Source organism: Corvus cornix, chromosome 14, assembly GCF_000738735.6.
Source record: "Corvus cornix cornix isolate S_Up_H32 chromosome 14, ASM73873v5, whole genome shotgun sequence".
Taxonomy (NCBI): domain Eukaryota; kingdom Metazoa; phylum Chordata; class Aves; order Passeriformes; family Corvidae; genus Corvus; species Corvus cornix.
In genome coordinates, this window is record NC_046344.1 from 6,278,088 (window position 1) to 6,294,943 (window position 16,856).

Here is a 16,856-nt window from a genome sequence, read left to right on the forward strand (position 1 = left end):
CTTTTGGGAGCGTGCACATTCCACTGCGAGCGCCAGGCCCCGACTTTGGCAAATTGCAAAGTTCCCATGGATGATGGAGGACAATCCACCAGCCCTACTAGGTAAGTCATTTTATGCTTGGAGGCATTAATAACCCAGAACTAGCAGCCAACTCCATGGAAACCAACTGGTAGTCAGTGACAAGTTCTCCTGTTGCTATAGGAACAGGGCCCAAACAAATAAAAATTACCTATAATTTCTCCTCCCCAAAGTTCTCCCACATTACATTTCCATAGCAACTAATTAGCTCATTATTGATCCAAACCAAACCAAACCAGTGGAGGTGTGAACCAAGCCAGTGGACCAGTGGAAGTGCCCAGCTGCCATGCCCAGCTCTGTCCTCTCTCTTGGCGAGCTGAGGCAAGCCTTTAAGATGGCTTATGCTGGGTTTGAGATGAAAGGCTTGAACACGAGGAGTTGGAGATCTCAGGGCTGGATTCCTTCATGCCTTCCCCAGGATACCCCTGATAAAAATATCACTTGCTCCCTTCTATTTCTAGCTGTCACCTTACACCTCAGTATCTTTTCCTTGTCGTTCCTTTCCAGACTCCCCCCATCTCCTCCAGGCTGAGAGTTGCTCTGTTGGACACCTGCTTGTCTTGGCAATGTTCTCTCATCCTTCTGGCCAGGATATTTGAGTCTCTTGGCTTGTTGCTATCTCCTGCACCATCAGCACACTGCAGGGTCCTTGCAGGAGTCTCTCTTTCCTCATGTACACTCACAGCTGCAGCCCTCCATCCTCCTCTGGCAATTCACTGTTACAGGTCTCTTCTGTCTCCATCCCTGGAAGTGTTCAAGGCAAGGGTGGATGGGACTTGGAGCAACATGGTCTAGTGGAAGGTATCCCGGGGTTGGAACTGAGTGATCTTGAAGGTCCCTTCCAACCCAAACCATTCTGGGATTCTCTGATCAGTGCATCCAAGGAGATTGGGTGCATTAAACCCCAGGGCTGTACCATGCAAACAGCAATGAGGTAAATTAGCCACAGCTACCTGCTAGATGGGAAAAGCTGCTGTAACATCTAAACCAAGGGAAACAGAGCTGTGCAAGGTCAAGCACGTTCAGGAAGAGCAGGTCCACCAAGCTCCTGTCCTGGGAATCTGCAAACTCAGTGTAAGGCTCCTGGTCTCATGCAATGGCAACACCACATCACAGCACTACAGGGATCAGGGTTGCATTGTGGACCCCCATCTTCTCACCCCACACGCCCTGGGGTCAGCAGCACTGGCACTGGAATGGAGGACACATGTCCCTCCAACATCTCAGAGGAGTAGTTGAGGTCAGGGTGGAGGATATTGTTTTCATCCCAACCTGGGGGGGAAATTCCTGGTGTCTCAGGATCTCTGAAGCCTTCCCTGCCAAGGACTAAGGGATGGAGGAGAGGCTGCTGCTTCCTCTTCCCCTCCTGCTTCGTTTCCCCCAAAACCACGCGCACAACGCCCCATGAAACACTTGCTGACAAAAAGCCATCTGGAGCAGAGGGCAGCACGGCTCTATGAGGAATATTCCCCCATCCCAGGGGCTGCACTTCCAACTGAATTAATGTAAATCATACATGAATTCCTGTAATTAATTGCTGCCATCCGCCGCCGCACACGTGTGCAAGCGACAGCAGATGTGCAGAGAGCTGAGCCCACATCCCTGCACAGACTCCAGGCAGGTCGGAATGAGGCCAAGCCAGGTACCAGGAATGATGGGGATGCTGGATGTGCTCCCACCTGCAGCAAGGTGGAGCCGCCTCAGGACTTTGCCAAGCAAATTGCCTTTTTTTAACCAAAGCCAACACAACCTGCTGGGTTCAGCCTCCACTGAGACATGCAGTTAATTCACCCGTCCCCAAAACATGACCTGAGCCCAGAGTGGACGGAGCCTGGCTGCTGTGTCACTTCTCTGGTGTCTCATAATGACCAAGTGGCATCACACAAGCCCCCATCTCTCCTCCCTCCTCCACCACCCCGTTTCCATGTCGCCCATGGGAATCTGATTATCAGCAAGATCTCTGCCACCGTCAGATGTGATCAAAACCAAAATTCAATTAAATTTGACTGGATTGAAAGCAGAGGGTTTCAAGGAGACAGGCACGTACACCCAGGGCGGGATGGCGCTCCCCAGGAAAGCAGGCTGGGATCTGTAGGATCTGCAGGATGGTCACCCCAGGATGCAGCTCTGACCCTGGGATGAACTCCATCCCGTGGGGCAGGAGCCTTTGCCAAGTCACTCATCCTCCTTCTGAAGGATCCTGGATAGAGTAAGGTGAGCCCAGCCTCCTGAAGACGCTTTTAATTCTTTCTCATCTTCTGAAATCAAATAAAATTCCAAATGAGAAACTTTGTCATCTGAGCAACAGAAGAGGAAAAAAAAAAAAAAAAACAACCAAACATGCCTGGAGATGAAAGGGAATTGTAGATGGATATTTCATCTCTTGTTCTTGTAAGGAACGTGAACATAAAAAAAGGGAGAAACAAACAAAAAATCCCAGACACGGTTAATGAGCTTTGCATTTAAATGTGCCACCAATGTCACTGCACAGACGGTCCTTCCAAGGTCCCACATTCCTGCTCACCCCAGACAATGGGTGCAGGACAGCCTCGGAGCAAATACTGGGTGAGATTAAATTCCACTGGTGTTTAGTAAATAAAACATGCATTTTGAGAAGTCAGGAAAAAGTTTGTTAAATATTTTAGTACATCTGGTCTCCCCACCCGTACACGGCCTTACAAAATGTTTTGCATATTTATTTTAGCGTGCACTAGATTTATTTAAAAATAGCATCACCAGCACTGGAAACAGCCCACTTGCTTTTCATCTAGATCTTTGCATTGAATCAATGAATCCAAAATTAAACAAGGTTGGGCGAACTAAATCTATACAAGCACCTATTTGCTGATCAATACAGGAATGGATGCCTGGGATCTCTTTGCTGTGTGAAATATGAGGACTTATGAGAGAGAAATTGCTTTTGTTATTATATTGTTTAAAAAAATTCAGATTTAATCTCCCCACATAAAAAAATTATTTATCAGAGAGCTGCTTGGTCCTAAATAATTCATGCTGGTTGTATAGTACCCAGAAGACAGAAGACTCCTGTCTTCCATTCCTAATGAGAGGAAAAAACACCTCAAATACTTTTCTTGGATTCACTTTCATCACTGCAGGGAGATTAAACTCTACTTGGCTTCCAGAGGATGTCCTTCCCCAGGGGAGCAAAGCCCCCCAAATCACAGAGAAACCTACAACGTGCTGTGTATGGAAGGAGAAGAGATTCAGACACGTCTGGAAGCCAAATTTTAGTTACAAGTAAGAGACACCTGGATCTGGTGTTCAAGGTATGACTTTGGTGACCAAGGAGCCAGAACAAAGTAGGGTCCGCTGACGAAGCCATCTCAATATAAACAATACAAATTTTTATATTATATATATATATAGGCCATAATATAAATTCAGCCTCTCCAAAAAGGGTAGGAGTGAAGCCACCCTGGGGGCACCATGCACTGAGCCCCCAGCAAAGCAGAGCTGGAAGAACAAAGTCAACCCAGGCCACCCCAGCTGAAGTACCTGGGAGACACAAGCCATAAAGGTCAGTGGAAGTCTCCCCTGGCCAAAAACAGGAACAGAATTGGGGCTGAAGTGTGTGGATTTGGAAAAAAAAAAAAAAAAAAAAAGATTGGCCTTTTAGCCCATCTTGGGCACAAAATTTGGGGGTGGCTTTGGGAAGTGCCTTGCATGGCTGTTTGTGCAGCCAAATCCTTTTCTCCTAAGCCTGCTGCAGGAATTGACCCACTGAAGGCTGTACCTGCTCTGCTCTGAATAAATCTGCGTATCAGCCTCTTCCATGAATGAAAAATGCATGCACCAGTAAATCCGAGATGAAATAATACATCTGTTGTCAGCAGCCTTTTCCCTTTCTTTTCGCTTTTCCACAAGTTTCATTAAGAAGAGACACACCAGCTGTGATAAAGTTGACACCACCAGCTCACTAATTGTTCCTGATGCTTCCCTGTTGCTTTGATGATGGATCTCTGCAGAAACGCCTGCCCCAGGCAGGAAGGGAGGGGTAAATTCACCTCTCTGGGCTAATTCTGGGAGAAAACATAAGGGTGCTGCAGAGGCCATGGCAGGGAATGTCCCCAAGCAGTGGCGAGAATGGGGACATGGGGGTGGCAGGGGTGTCCCAGGAGCCCTGTGAGGTGCCAGCGATGGATTCCAGTCATGCAGGGCTCCCAGGGCTTCCTCTGAAGGAGAGGAGGAATGAGAAATAGCTGACCCTAGCCAGACACATCATGGATCCCAGCGGCAAAACTCAAGGAACAGTCCCAGCCCCAGCTTCACCTTCATCCACCTGCATCACCCAGCCCTTCTGCAGATCAGGAGTTGGGCAAACCCAGACTGGGTTTGGTCTCGTTGCACTCAGGCCATTTGCATCCCCACTGGAAGGGCTCCATGATAGGAAGGATGCAGAGGGAGCCAGTGCTCGGTCCCCACTCACAGCTCAGATGATTTCAGCCGTCCCACGGGCAAGGCAAGGCTGGTCCCAGCAGCCAGCTCCCCTCGGCATCACCTCAGGATGCCAGGTGGGACAGTGACAATGCCAGTGCCCCCTGTCTCCACACTGTCCCTGTGCTGTCCCTGCGTGGCCCACAGTCAGGTCGGCAGCTTGCAGCACACCCAAGCTCGCTGCAAAGAGGCAACAGCTGCTTCCCGCTGGCCCAGATCGACGATATTAATTAAGGAGAAGATTTGGGGGAATAAAGGGGAAGATCTCTCTCAAAGATGTAATTAAAGAAACTCAGGGTGGGGCAGGATGATGAGAAAGGACACGTCCTGCAGCTGCTGGGGCTCAGGGAGGGCAGTGAAAGGGGAGTGGAGACCCCCATCAAGGCCCTGTGGGGCTGCCACTGCTTCCCCCCCTGGAGGGGAAGGATCCCCCAAATGCAGGTCACAGAAGTTGCTCTGCGCCCCCAAAAGCAGCCTTTCGTTCTCGGCTGGGGTCCCTCACAGAGCAAACAGCCACTCCAGCCTACAGCAAACCCAAATTCCTGTGGATTCCACTCTGAGTTATGGCAAAGGTGAGGACGAGGCAGGAGGGTCCTCACAGCTGAAGGTCCTGACCCCAGCTCGCCCCCTCTGAGCCAAAAGGGGCCAGGTCAGAGCCCGAGAAGCCTTTGGAAGGTGGGGTGCAGTCACCAGGATCCCCAGAGCACTTCTGGGCTGCTAGGAGAGGTTCCTGAAAAGAGGCACGGCGTAAGTTTCAAAAAACCCCAAAACCCCACAGTCCTATGAGAACCACTGGGGTGAGAAGACAAGCTGGAGGCACCGCTGCCTGAGAAGTCCCACTGCCACCCCTACACCTCACACCAGCACAGCCCTGGGAGCCGTCAGCGCCTCTGCATCCTCCTGCCTTACCCCAGCTCCCAAAATTCCAACCAGCAACGCCGCCGATCGCTCCCGCCCGGGTTTGTCGGGTCTGTGCCTGTGCCCGGAGCCGTGCAGAGCCAGCCCGTATCGATTCACGGCAGCTGCTGTGTATTTACACACCATTACGAGCCTGCGAGGGCGGGGGGCACGGAGCATCCCTGCGGCTCCCGTTCCCGGGGGTGGGGGCACAGGAGCCAAACACCTCCTGCCACAGCCAGGGCTTCCCGGCAGCGTTTCCAATCCACAGGCGCATCCTGGGGGACCCTCAGGATCGTTCATCAGCTCCTCACTGCCGGCACTGAACGGGACCTGTTGCAGGCGGTGATATTCTGCAGAGCCCGTGCAGAGGGTCGGGGTGACCTGGGAAACGCTAATTAATTGCCTCACTGGAGGGAGCAGTGGTGCTCGGAGCAGTCACACACCATTTGTGGCAGCTTCGAACCCAAGCCAGAGCTTTTGTCTGAAACCTTGGTGTTTATTTATGAAATCTCAGCTTCAGTAAGAAAGGAGTGTATCACCCGAGGAGAGACGAGCGGAATGACACTGAGGAAAACACAGCTGATATCAAGGTAGCGGCTTTGGCTCATCAAGGTTTCTGTCTCCTCCTCCACCCCGAGCTGCTCCAAGATGTAAATCAAGTTCAAAAGCCACCCTGGCACTCCAGGCTCCTCTCAGCCCCCTGCCCACGTGCCTGCAGCCCCCGCCGCCGCTCCCGGCGTCTGGAAATAAACAGCCTGTTCCAGCTCCGCCTGGTATTTCCAGAAAGGTTAACGCAGCGTGTGAGGGGCCAGAGCCGCCGCTCGCGGGGCTGGAAAGGCTCCCGGCAAACCCGCCGGGGGACCGGGGCTCCCCGCGTGGCAGGTGACCTCCCCGGTCACCCCCGAAGCGCTGGCGTCAAGCTTTGGTATTTTCAGCCTTTGCGCTGCTAAGGCTTCCTTCTCCCACCCCCACGTTCCCCCACCAGCATTCCCGGCTCTGAAAAATCAATAGGAACTTCAAGCTGAGAGGGAAGCCTGGAGGTTAACATTTGCTGGGCAAGCCAGGAGTTTTCCCTGTGCTCTGGGGCTCCAGCAGAAATCACCCGTTTTCCAGCACCTCACTGATGGGGAGTTGCTGTTTGTCCTGTGCAATTCCCAGGGGATGGAGCAGCAAAGCAGCTGTGCATGGACCGGTGGCACAACTCACTCCATAAATACCCTGGGGCCGGATGTGCAAACCAGGCTGCTGGGACAGACAGAAAATGCTTGGAGATGCTTTGTCCAAGCCAGTGGTAAAAACAGAGCAAAACATAGAAACTCCAACTCAGGGCTGACCAATTATCAGGGGGAAAAGGCAGGGCACTAAAAGGCCTGGATACTGGTGGTTAAACCAGAGTTTGAGCTCTCCTTACCTCAAAAAAAGCTTTACTTAGCCTTGTGTTTGGAGAGGAGAGCTAGGAGACATTCCCAGCTGCTCCTCATGGGCAGCAAAGACCTTTTCCACCTAATGCACCTCACTTAAACCCTTCCCTCCCAGCTGGGCTGCACTGGTCCCTCTGGGTGCCAGCTGAAAAAATTTTAGAGCCTCTGGCTGGGCCAGGAAAGGCTGATCCATATTCCTGAGGCCTCATTGCTATTCTGCAGCTTCAGCTCATTAGTGCTTAGGTGCTACAAGAGCTTTGGAAGTTTCTGGGTGAGGCAGCTATTAGGGGAGGATAGAACAGGTCTCGTACAAACCCCTGGCCTGGGTGAACTCGCTAATTTACACTATCGAGCTACAAGGTGCCCACAGGCCACCTGAACCAAAAAAAACCACCCCTGTCCTAGATACAGGCTCAGCCACCATCTGAAAAAAAAAAAGAAAAAAGAAAGAAAAATTAAACAAAATAAATAACCCTCAGCCCCAGAAAACTGGCTGCATCATCACACCCCCTGCTAATTCATTAGCCAGCCCTCCTCCGCACACGGCTCTTAGGAACAGCGTGAGCTCCAGCTCAGGAGCTCCTGGAGAGAACCACCGTAGAATAGAAGCACAGAGCAGTTTGGGTTGGAAGGGACCTCAAAGCTCATCCAGTTCCAACCCCTGCCATGGGCAGGGACACCTTCCACTATCCCAGGTTGCTCCAAGCCCAGTTCAGCCTGGCCTTGGACACTTCCAGGGATGGGGCAGCCACAGCTTCTCTGGGCAACCTGTGCCAGGGCCTCCCCAGACTGACAGCCCAGAATTTCTTACGTGTACTGAACCTACATTTCCCCCCCTCAGTTCAAGCCCATTGCTCCTTGTCCTACCACTACAGTTCCTGATGAACCAGCCCAGCAAAGGACCAGTATGACCAGTACAAACACCTGCACTGTACTGGGAGAGCGCATTGGGGCCTGCCCTTTTAGAGGGACTGCTATCAACACGTGTTCTCAGCACAGGGCAGGGAAAGCTGCTGGCCCTTCATCTGAGGAGGACTGAGCTGCTGCAGCCCTGATGGTCCCCATGTCCCCTCCCTGTGTTGGATGTGCTGAGCTTTCCCTTCTCTGCAGCGGGAGCTGTGTCCTTCTCACCCAGGTTTGGGCACTGCCTGTTCGCACCTCGTGACAGTCCCATGGGGAAGTCACCAGGCAGAAATAACCTTTTTTTGCCTCTGTTTGAGACAAATGGGGGGAAAAAAACACCTTTTCTCCTAATAAGGGAACTCAAAGTGATGAATTTTCCACTTCTCCTGAAGCTCTTCCCTCGGAGGCACTGATGCATTTTTAATGGTCTCGATGTAGCTATTAAGCTGGTAATTGGAACAGAGCAGACTCCAGCTCCCGGCAGGTCAGGCCTCCTCCAAGCGTGTCCCCACACCACACGAATGGGTGTTCCTGGGGTCCCTGCTCTCCCCAGCATCGCTGACCCCACCTCGGCCCCATTTCCGCAGAGCATCGACACCAAGATCCCCGTGCTTGAGGGACACAGTGTCTCCGGCCTGATCCTGCCTGGAGAAGACTGACAGGGAAAATATTTGGGAAGGGAGCTGTTTCCTTGCTCCCAACCCCCCGCCAAACCTGAAGCTCCGTCCCCCGGACGCCCCTGCCCTCGAGAGAGGGCGGGGAGGTGCCGAGACAGGGGGGTCACAGCGGGTTGGGATGGAAAGGGGGGGACTCCCGGCGGGTCCCGCCGCCGGTGGAAGCTCATCCCGCGGGGCTGGCTCATCCCGCGGGATCCCGGTGGATGTTCATCCCCCGCGGGGTCCCGGCTCATCCCGCCGGGTCCCGGTGGATGTTCATCCCCCGCGGGGTCCCGGCTCATCCGCGGGATCCCGGTGGATGTTCATCCCCCGCGGGGTCCCGGCTCATCCGCGGGATCCCGGTGGATGTTCATGCCCCGCGGGGTCCCGGCTCATCCGCGGGATCCCGGTGGATGTTCATCCCCCGCGGGGTCCCGGCTCATCCCGCCGGGTCCCGGCGCCGGGCGCTGCCTCCCCCTCGCGGCCACGGGCAGAGGGTGCTGCCCCGGGACCCCCTGTCCCAGAAACCCACACCCCGACCCTGCTGCCCGGCCGCAAGAGCAGCAGAACCCTGCGTAGCCCCGGGCAGCGCTCCGGGGCTCCCACTCCTGGGATGCTGCTTTGGGGTTCCCGGGTGGCACCAGCCCCAGACTGGGATCAGCATCACTCCACAAGAGGAGAAAGTACAGAGGTAGCAGGATCCCTCCCCAGGCTGCTGGCCCCCCAGTTCCAGGGGAGCTGCTCCAGGGATCCCATGTCAAGGGTCAGAGCTTGTACACTCCCCAAATCCAGAGCAGCATCACTCCACACTATAAGGAGAAAGCAGGGTACCACTCCAAGCTGCTGCCCCAAACAGCCCCGAGCTGATGCTCAAACAGGAACAAGAGGAGACAAGCAGTGAGTTTGAGGGTGAATTTTATTGGAAACAAGGATGGGGGTTGAGGGGTACAGGCCATTCCCAAAACTACAAGGGGAGAGGGGCTTCCTCACCCAGCTTAAAGCGAGGCTGGTTCTCCCCAAGGAACTGCCAGTGCAGAGGGAACCAGGTGGGACAGGGAAGCAGGGAGGTGAAAAGGGACATGGGATGTACACAGGTAAGATCTGTGTTAAATGAAGCAGAGCAGATGGCACAGGGAGGTGTGGTGTGTTTGCCTCCTCAGGAAAGCCTCTACACATCTACAGGGGCCCAAGCCCATCCCAGAGCCATCGCCCCTGCATTTGAAAGGGCAGATGGTCCCTTTTCCCAAAATAAAGAAATCAGGACTTTCTCCAGGAGAAATGCAGAAAAAAATAAAAAGCATGCAAAAACAAATTTTAAAAAATGAACACCATTCCCCAAAGCACCAAAAAAAGGGTGAGATAAAGGAAGGGGGAAAGGGGTTGAAACAAAGAAAGAAGGGAAAAGAAACCAAAAGCTCAACTCAAAACAAAAATAATCCAAAGTAACCAACTATGAAAAAAAAATACAGTTGTACATCGCAGCAGCAAAGCTGGCAAACCAAGCAGGTACAGGTGAGTGTCGGGTGGTTTGCAGAACAGGATGAGGGAGACATGGAGAACATCAATCACTTCCTTATTTTCCATCCAGAGTTGGGCTGGGGGATCAGGGTCGAACCAAAGCTGAACAGGGTTTGTACAGCTTCACCTGGGCTGGTTCTCTCAGGGTTTGTCAACCTGGGAAGGGGGATCAGAGGGATGGCACAGGGAAAAGCACGGCTGTGTGATGTCCCAAGGACTGAAAACCATTTGCCCCAAAGCAGCTTTCCCAGGAGCAGCTCATGGGGGTAGATGGTGTGGAGCACCCCAGTTCCCAGGCAGGGGGTGCCCAGCACCACATCAAACCCTGGACTGCAGGAGGTGGGATAATGCATTAGGGGACATCATTCTTCATTGAGGGGAACCCTGCACACTGGAAATTGACCCTGAAATCCAGACCTCCAGGGTATGAATTTCAGGAATAACATTTTTTAAAGATTCAGTTAAAAAATAGATGCATTTCTTTAAAAAAGAGAAAAAAAAAAAAGTTATTTTAGGCCAAAGTGTTTTCTAGTGACCCCTTTCCCCACCTGCCTAAATTTAGCCAGAACAACATTATTCCACCAGATCTGCTGGCCACATAGACATCCACACATTCAGCATTGATTTAAAAATATATAATATATATAGAGCACACATAGACACACACAAATATATATTAGAAAAGAAAAAAAAAATCCTTCGGAAAAACTCAATTATTCAAAAAAAAAAAAAAAAAACAAAACAAAACAAAACAAAACCAAAATCCACAGCCGGTGCATTTATCCATGATCATGTACAGTAGAAGCCAGAAACCCCTCCTGCTCCCCTGGCTCCTCGGGCTGGGAGCATGGGGAAACACATCAGGTTTTCACAGTGGATTTGTCAGCAGAGAAGGAACTGCTCCTCCCTCCTCCCACACAGAAGGGCTTTAATTTATAGCGAGTTAGATTAAACCTAGGAAACATGTTACAAAGTCCATTATATATAGACATCAAATGTACAACTGCCGGCAGCCCCGGGCCAGTCACTGGAGTTTGGCTCTCGCTGGCACCCGCAGGGATTGGGGACAGTTTGGGACACGAGGGGTGCGAGTTCAGCCTCCGGAACGAGCAGGTGTCACAGTGCAAGGTCTTACATCAGCTCCAGGTTGGAAAGCAGATGGAGCAGCGTCCTCTCCAGGAGCCAGGGAAGCTGGAGGCAGCCAGGGCTGCGGAAGGCGATGCCCGGAGCAGGGATGTGTCCTCCCAGCCCACAGCTGGAAGGAGGAGAGGCAGCATGGGGGACCTGCTGTCTCTCCCTCACCTTGTGCCCATGAGGGAAGGGATGGATGCTGGATGAAGTCCATGGGCAGGCGTGGGGACAGTGTGGGCTGTAGCTTGTGTCACAGTGGGCTTGTGGAAAAATGCCTTTTTTCCCCCCCAAGGCAGCAGCATTGATTGAGGGAGAGGGATGCCTGGCCTGGTGCTACCTCAAAGGGTCCTTAAGGTGTCGAGCCAGGCATTAGAACAGCCTCTGGTGCGAACAGCAGCCCAGGGGGCCCCACAAGCCCCTAAAGCTGCATGGGCTCCTGGGGGCAGAGAGCCAGGTACAAAGGGAAGGCAAGCGAGACCAGACTCCGAGGAAGGGGCTTTGTGCAGGCAGGAGAGGAGTGGGAGAAGCACAGCAGCACTGATTCTGTCTTCCCCAGGCAGCAAAGAAACAACCCCCTGCGCTGTGCAGCAGGTACTGGGGAGGGGAGGTGGCCTCTGGCACCCTCTGCCTGCTCAGACATCGTGGGCATGGTCCTCTCCTGGGACCTCCTAAGCCTTCAGAGTCCGTGGCTTAACTGGAAAGGTGTTGGCTTCAAAAGGCTCCTCCTGGGGGATTTTTTTCTCTGGGCAAAGAGATTTCAAGGCCAAATGGGGCCAGAGATGCCCCCAGGCCGGGGAGGTGCAATTTGTGCAAACCACCATGAACTCGAGTCCTCGGTCGCTCTCCTGCGGGGAAGCCGGGATGCAGGGACTGCAGGAAGCTGGGAGCTGGGAGTTAGGAGTCTTCCCCGAGGATCTCTGTCACGAAGGAGGCCATGTCAGTCTCTTTGGTGTCGTGCAAGGTAAAGAAAGGGTGTTCCTGCCAATGAGACCAAAGACAATGTCAGCTGACATCTGAGGAAGGACAAGGCCAAGCACAGACCCCAGGGGATGCCACACAGCTGGGGGTGGACACCAACCTCCTCCCCAGGCTCCCATGGACACCATTCTTCAGCTAAAAAGATGAACTTTGGCATTTTTTGGTTCAGTCCCAGTGGGACACCCCACCTTAGTAGCTGTACTACCATCCTTCAAGGTCCAAACTCTCCAAGAGCAGACAGGACAGAAGGAGAAAACACCTGGAAACCCTGACCTTAACACCCGTGAAATCAACACACCCTTCCTCCACCTCAGACACACTACACCCATCCTACTCTGTGCCTGAAAAATCACCCACATGTTGTCCCATTTTCCTGCTGGACCACTGATTTGAGTTTCAAAATTGGGAATAAAGACCAGCAGAAATATCTCTGCACTTACCATAAGTTCTAAATAGTTCATTCGCTCAGCTGGGTTCTTCCTTAAGCTGGAAGGGGAAAAAAAAAATGGGAGAGAACGGCTGTAGGATCTTTTTCTTTTGCTGTACATGGTCTGTCATAGGGGATCTCCCCTTCCCAACCAACATTAAATGCTCGTCTTCCCTCCTTGGCTGAGCAGGTTTGAAACACCAGCAAAGCAGCCAGGCAAGTAACTGGAAAGGACAACTCAGTGTTTTGCCACAAACAGCACAAGCCAAGCAGCTCTGCAGTCTGCCCCACACAGACCAGAACAGCTGGGGAGGACAGGAGATGGTTTCCCAGCACCTGCAGGGTGAGTTTGCCTCTGCCTGGCAGCTTCAAGCAGCACCCAGGGAGCAGAGGACACCGCGGGGAGAGCAGCTTCCCACAAAACCACAAAGCAGCTTTCACCCAGAGGCTGCCAGGGGTGCTTCCTGGTTTCACTGCCACTTTGCCAGAAAACACCAACATTTCAGCAGCAGTGACAGGAAAAGGGGAAGAGAAACCTCTGCACCTTCCAACCAGCCTGGGTGAGTCAGGCCGAGAGCAAAACCAGTTTGGGCAGTGCTTCCTGCCATGCTGAGCACCAGGTACAGCGAGGAGGGGAGAAATGGGCTTCCAAAGGACAGCAAACCCAGCCCCACAGTTCACTCCAACCCCTACGGATCAGGGCTCCTCCTCAGCCAGGCTGGGAGAGCCAGCAGTCCCTGCTGCAGCCTCACCACTGTGCTGTGAAGTCCACGAACTCCTTGGAGAAGCGCTCGGGCGGCAGCTGGGGCGAGGGCTCCTCCACCACCTGCTTGAGCTGCTGGAAGGGCGTCCCCCAGGACTCGTATGGGAAGCGGAGAATGGCCAGTTCAATCTGGGGAGGGAGGCAGGGCAACGTGAGACACACACCAAGCACAAACCCACGATGTTCAGCCAGCTCAGATTCAAAGGAAAACCCTCTTTCCTTACAAACCATTTTCAATTTGGGTCATACCACTTTTTTTTTTTTTTTTTTTTAAAAACACAAAGACCCAGAGGCCAAAAATACTTCCTTTTGAGGCTGGTTCAGCATATTAATGCATTTACAGGAAGTCACAAAAGATATGTAAAATGGGATTATTTAAAAAGATAATAACAGCGCACAGTTTCTGCACTGGCTTCCAAAGTGCTCTGTTGGCCCTAAGGCAGCCTCTGGGCCTTGGGCTGGCAACTGCATGAGCTAAACACACAAAAAATCCACAAACACAAGAAAAATTAAGTGCTAGAACATCATTTTGCCAAAACCACCTAAATTACTGGGTTCTTCCTACAAGTCACCTCTGCTCCATCCCTCATTTAAGCAGGAAAAAGTCTGTCACAGCTCTTAGGCAGTCTCCTCATGCCAAGGATCAGTTCCTGTCTCAAAATGGGCAACAGAACCTCCACACCTGCCTAGTAGGGTGGAATGGGAGGAATAAAAACCCTGAAAGGGCAGAGTGGGGACAGAGCCCAGTGTCCCTCCCTGACTCTGGCTCTGGTCAGGGGAGCTCAGTTCCTGCTGCTGGAAAACTGAATGAAGCCACCAGCCCAGGAAGGCCTGGAACAGCCCTGCAACTCAATGGCCCAAAAACTGTCTGGTCTGAAATCAATCCAACCCCTTCATAAAGAAAACAAAACAAAACAGAACAGGAAGCCAGCCCAGGAGGAAGACACGAGAGGGAATCAAACATTCCGGGGCTCCATTCAGCCGCAGGCTGGCCAGCTTTCAGTAAGGTCCTCTCTCCCTTCCAGCTTTGGAAAGGCTTGGATATTCCATCACTCAGACTCTCCCATCCCACAGCTTCCTGCAGCTCAGAGCTGATGACATTTCCAGTCAGCCTGCCAAGCTCTGCACTGGCATGGGGACACCAGGGAGAGGGGCTTGGGTTTGGAACACTGGATGAGACCACGCTGGAGAAGAGGGAATATTTGCCCAGACAGCGCACACGAATGCAGGGATGCAGCCTCCAAAACACAGGCTACAGCTAAGAGGGCACAGGAAAAATTCCTGAAAATAATCTACCCTCAGAGAGACAGTCTCCTGGAAAGCAGGAGCCGTGTTTTCCAGCAGCATCCCTTGGAGCCAACAGCTGGGATTTCCTTTGTCCTCTGGCGCCAGAGGATCTCAGCTGCTCTCTGCAAGATCAGTTTCTTGCAGGAGGCAGATAAACCATCGCGAGCAGCTGCGATGTTGGAACTGAAAGTATTTCCCCTTCCTGTTGGCTGCTCTGAGCTACCCCACAGGCAGGATTTGCTGCAAACCACACACAGCAGCTCTCACTGCAGCAGGACTGGAATCCCCTGCAAGGCTCTGCTGACATGGGGGGTGAAGCAGGAAGGCTGAGACCCAGCTGCAGCAAACCCTGCTCCACTGACCACCCCTCAGCCAGCACACAGGGAACTGCAGAGCAATTAAAAGCCAGACTCTTGGATACTCATCATCCTGATATTGTCCACTGGGAGCCTGAATTCCCTGGGTAATTAACCTCATCATGCCCTGAGCTGTCATGCTCAAATTGAGTCCAGCTTGATGGGCACCCACCCAGCTCACAGCAAGGGTACAGCCCCACCAGCCCAAACCCCATCCCAACCCCAGGGCTGCAGATACAGATCCTAGCCCTTGGCATTACCATTGTGATCCCAAGGCTCCAGACATCTGACTTCACATTGTAGCCCTTCTGGTTCAGCTCAGGGTTTATTCTTTCTGGCTGTAACAGCAAAATGGGAGATGTTACCACTCCTGTTTTCCCAGTGCAAACCCCACAAATACCTGGCTCCAAAAGCCAGGCTGGATGGATTCCCCGGGCTCATGTCCCTAGGGAGGCAGGGTCTGAGGTTAAATCTAGAACTGATGAAAGCCACATCTTGCTCCACACAACTCACATCAATTCCCCTCTTTGCAGGAGAGTGAGACTTGCACGATCCCTGCCTCAGGAGCACACGCTTCCCACATGGATGCCACAGATGGCAAAGGGAAATTCATACTGACTTGAGGATGAAATGAAAGGACCCTGCCAAGAAAAGCCTCAGCACTTTCTATCCAACAAGAAGCAGTGCCACAAACAGCACCAGCCAGTTTTGTATCCTTCTGCAAATGGAAGGGGAGAGAAAGAGTTGCTGTGGGATTAACACACAGAGCTGGGCTTACAGGGAGTGTGATCCCACCCTTGGAGGCTCTGCTGAGTCAGGGAGACCAGAGCACTCTCGAGTGGCTTTTATCTCAGGGTGGAGGTGGAACAGACTGATTTCTAAGCAGCAGCGTCTTAGAAGCACAGGGCTGCACTTACAGCCATGTAGGGTTTGCAGCCAGCATCCATGGTCTTGGCAACAGAGTCCACCAAGTAGCCACTGATCCCAAAGTCGCACATCTTCACGTGTCCCTCCTTGTTGATCAGCACATTGGAAGGTTTCACATCTAAGAGGAAATACAAGAGGGCAAACTGGGCATTTGCAGGGGTATTGAAGAGTCTGATACAAGACAGGCAATTCCCTGCAGGCCTGGGAGGGACCAGGCAGGCCCCAACACAAGGGAAGGGAGACAAAACCCCACCAGTTTTATTTCAATAAAAATTGTTTGCAGGTAAATTACAGCCATGTCCTTCAGGGAGAACAAGTCCCCTCTCCAACCCAGCAGGTAAAAAAGGTTGAAATAAAATGCTGAGGAGTTAATCCCCAGCTCCCCAGGAGAGATTTATGTGCCCAGCATAGCCTTAAAAGCAGAACTCTACCAAATCTTCAGGACAGTTTGTCTCACGCACATCACGATCTGTCCACAACTACACAAGAGACTACACCAGGATGGAGAGCAGGACCTGGGTGTTACAATTCCCATCTGTGATTTTTTAAGGAGTCCTTCAGCCCTCACTTTGCTAAAACTACCCAGCCAGGAGGATTTGGGGATTTTATCTCCAAGAGCTGCCTTCAAGGCACTTCTGTACTCCAAGAGGGACAGAGATGCTCATAAGATACAGGTAGTGAGGAATTCTGTTGTTACTTTCAACCCTTCATCTGGAAAGGAGGAAGAGAACAACATCCTGCAAGAAGGGATGCAGCTCAGGAACAAGCATCTAGATCTGTTCACCACAGTCCTAAGCACCAGCAGACACCACTTTAGGCACCCCAGAGGGACACACCACACCTGGGAAGGAGTCCTCCCCTAGCTTATATCAAGGTTAGATCTTGAGCCACACTCCACTAACCCCTTCCAGCATTTACCTCTATGGATTACAGACAGTTTACTGTGCAGGTGCTCCAGAGCTCGTACAATCTGGGGACAAACAGAGTGAAAAAGTGCCCATCAGTCACACGCAGCAGCAGCCTCTCACTGCAAACACACCACAGGCCTCAGGAGAG

At 52.4% G+C, this 16,856-nt stretch overlaps 1 protein-coding gene across 3 annotated transcripts in view; it reads right to left on the reverse strand.

The window, feature by feature from the left end:
* Nucleotides 1–10,689: 10,689 nt before the first annotated feature.
* The window catches only part of MAP2K3 (mitogen-activated protein kinase kinase 3), a 29,598-nt gene continuing 23,431 nt past the window's right edge, over nt 10,690–16,856 (reverse strand). For all 3 annotated transcript variants that reach the window (XM_039560411.1, XM_019281757.3, XM_010392353.4), the window contains exons 8-13: nt 16,719–16,770; nt 15,791–15,918; nt 15,134–15,211; nt 13,220–13,359; nt 12,481–12,526; nt 10,690–12,040 (exon numbers count right to left, since the gene is read on the reverse strand). In XM_039560411.1, the coding sequence (XP_039416345.1) occupies nt 11,957–12,040; nt 12,481–12,526; nt 13,220–13,359; nt 15,134–15,211; nt 15,791–15,918; nt 16,719–16,770 (528 nt within the window). In that variant the 3' untranslated portion in view covers nt 10,690–11,956. The remainder of the gene's footprint in view (nt 12,041–12,480; nt 12,527–13,219; nt 13,360–15,133; nt 15,212–15,790; nt 15,919–16,718; nt 16,771–16,856) is intronic.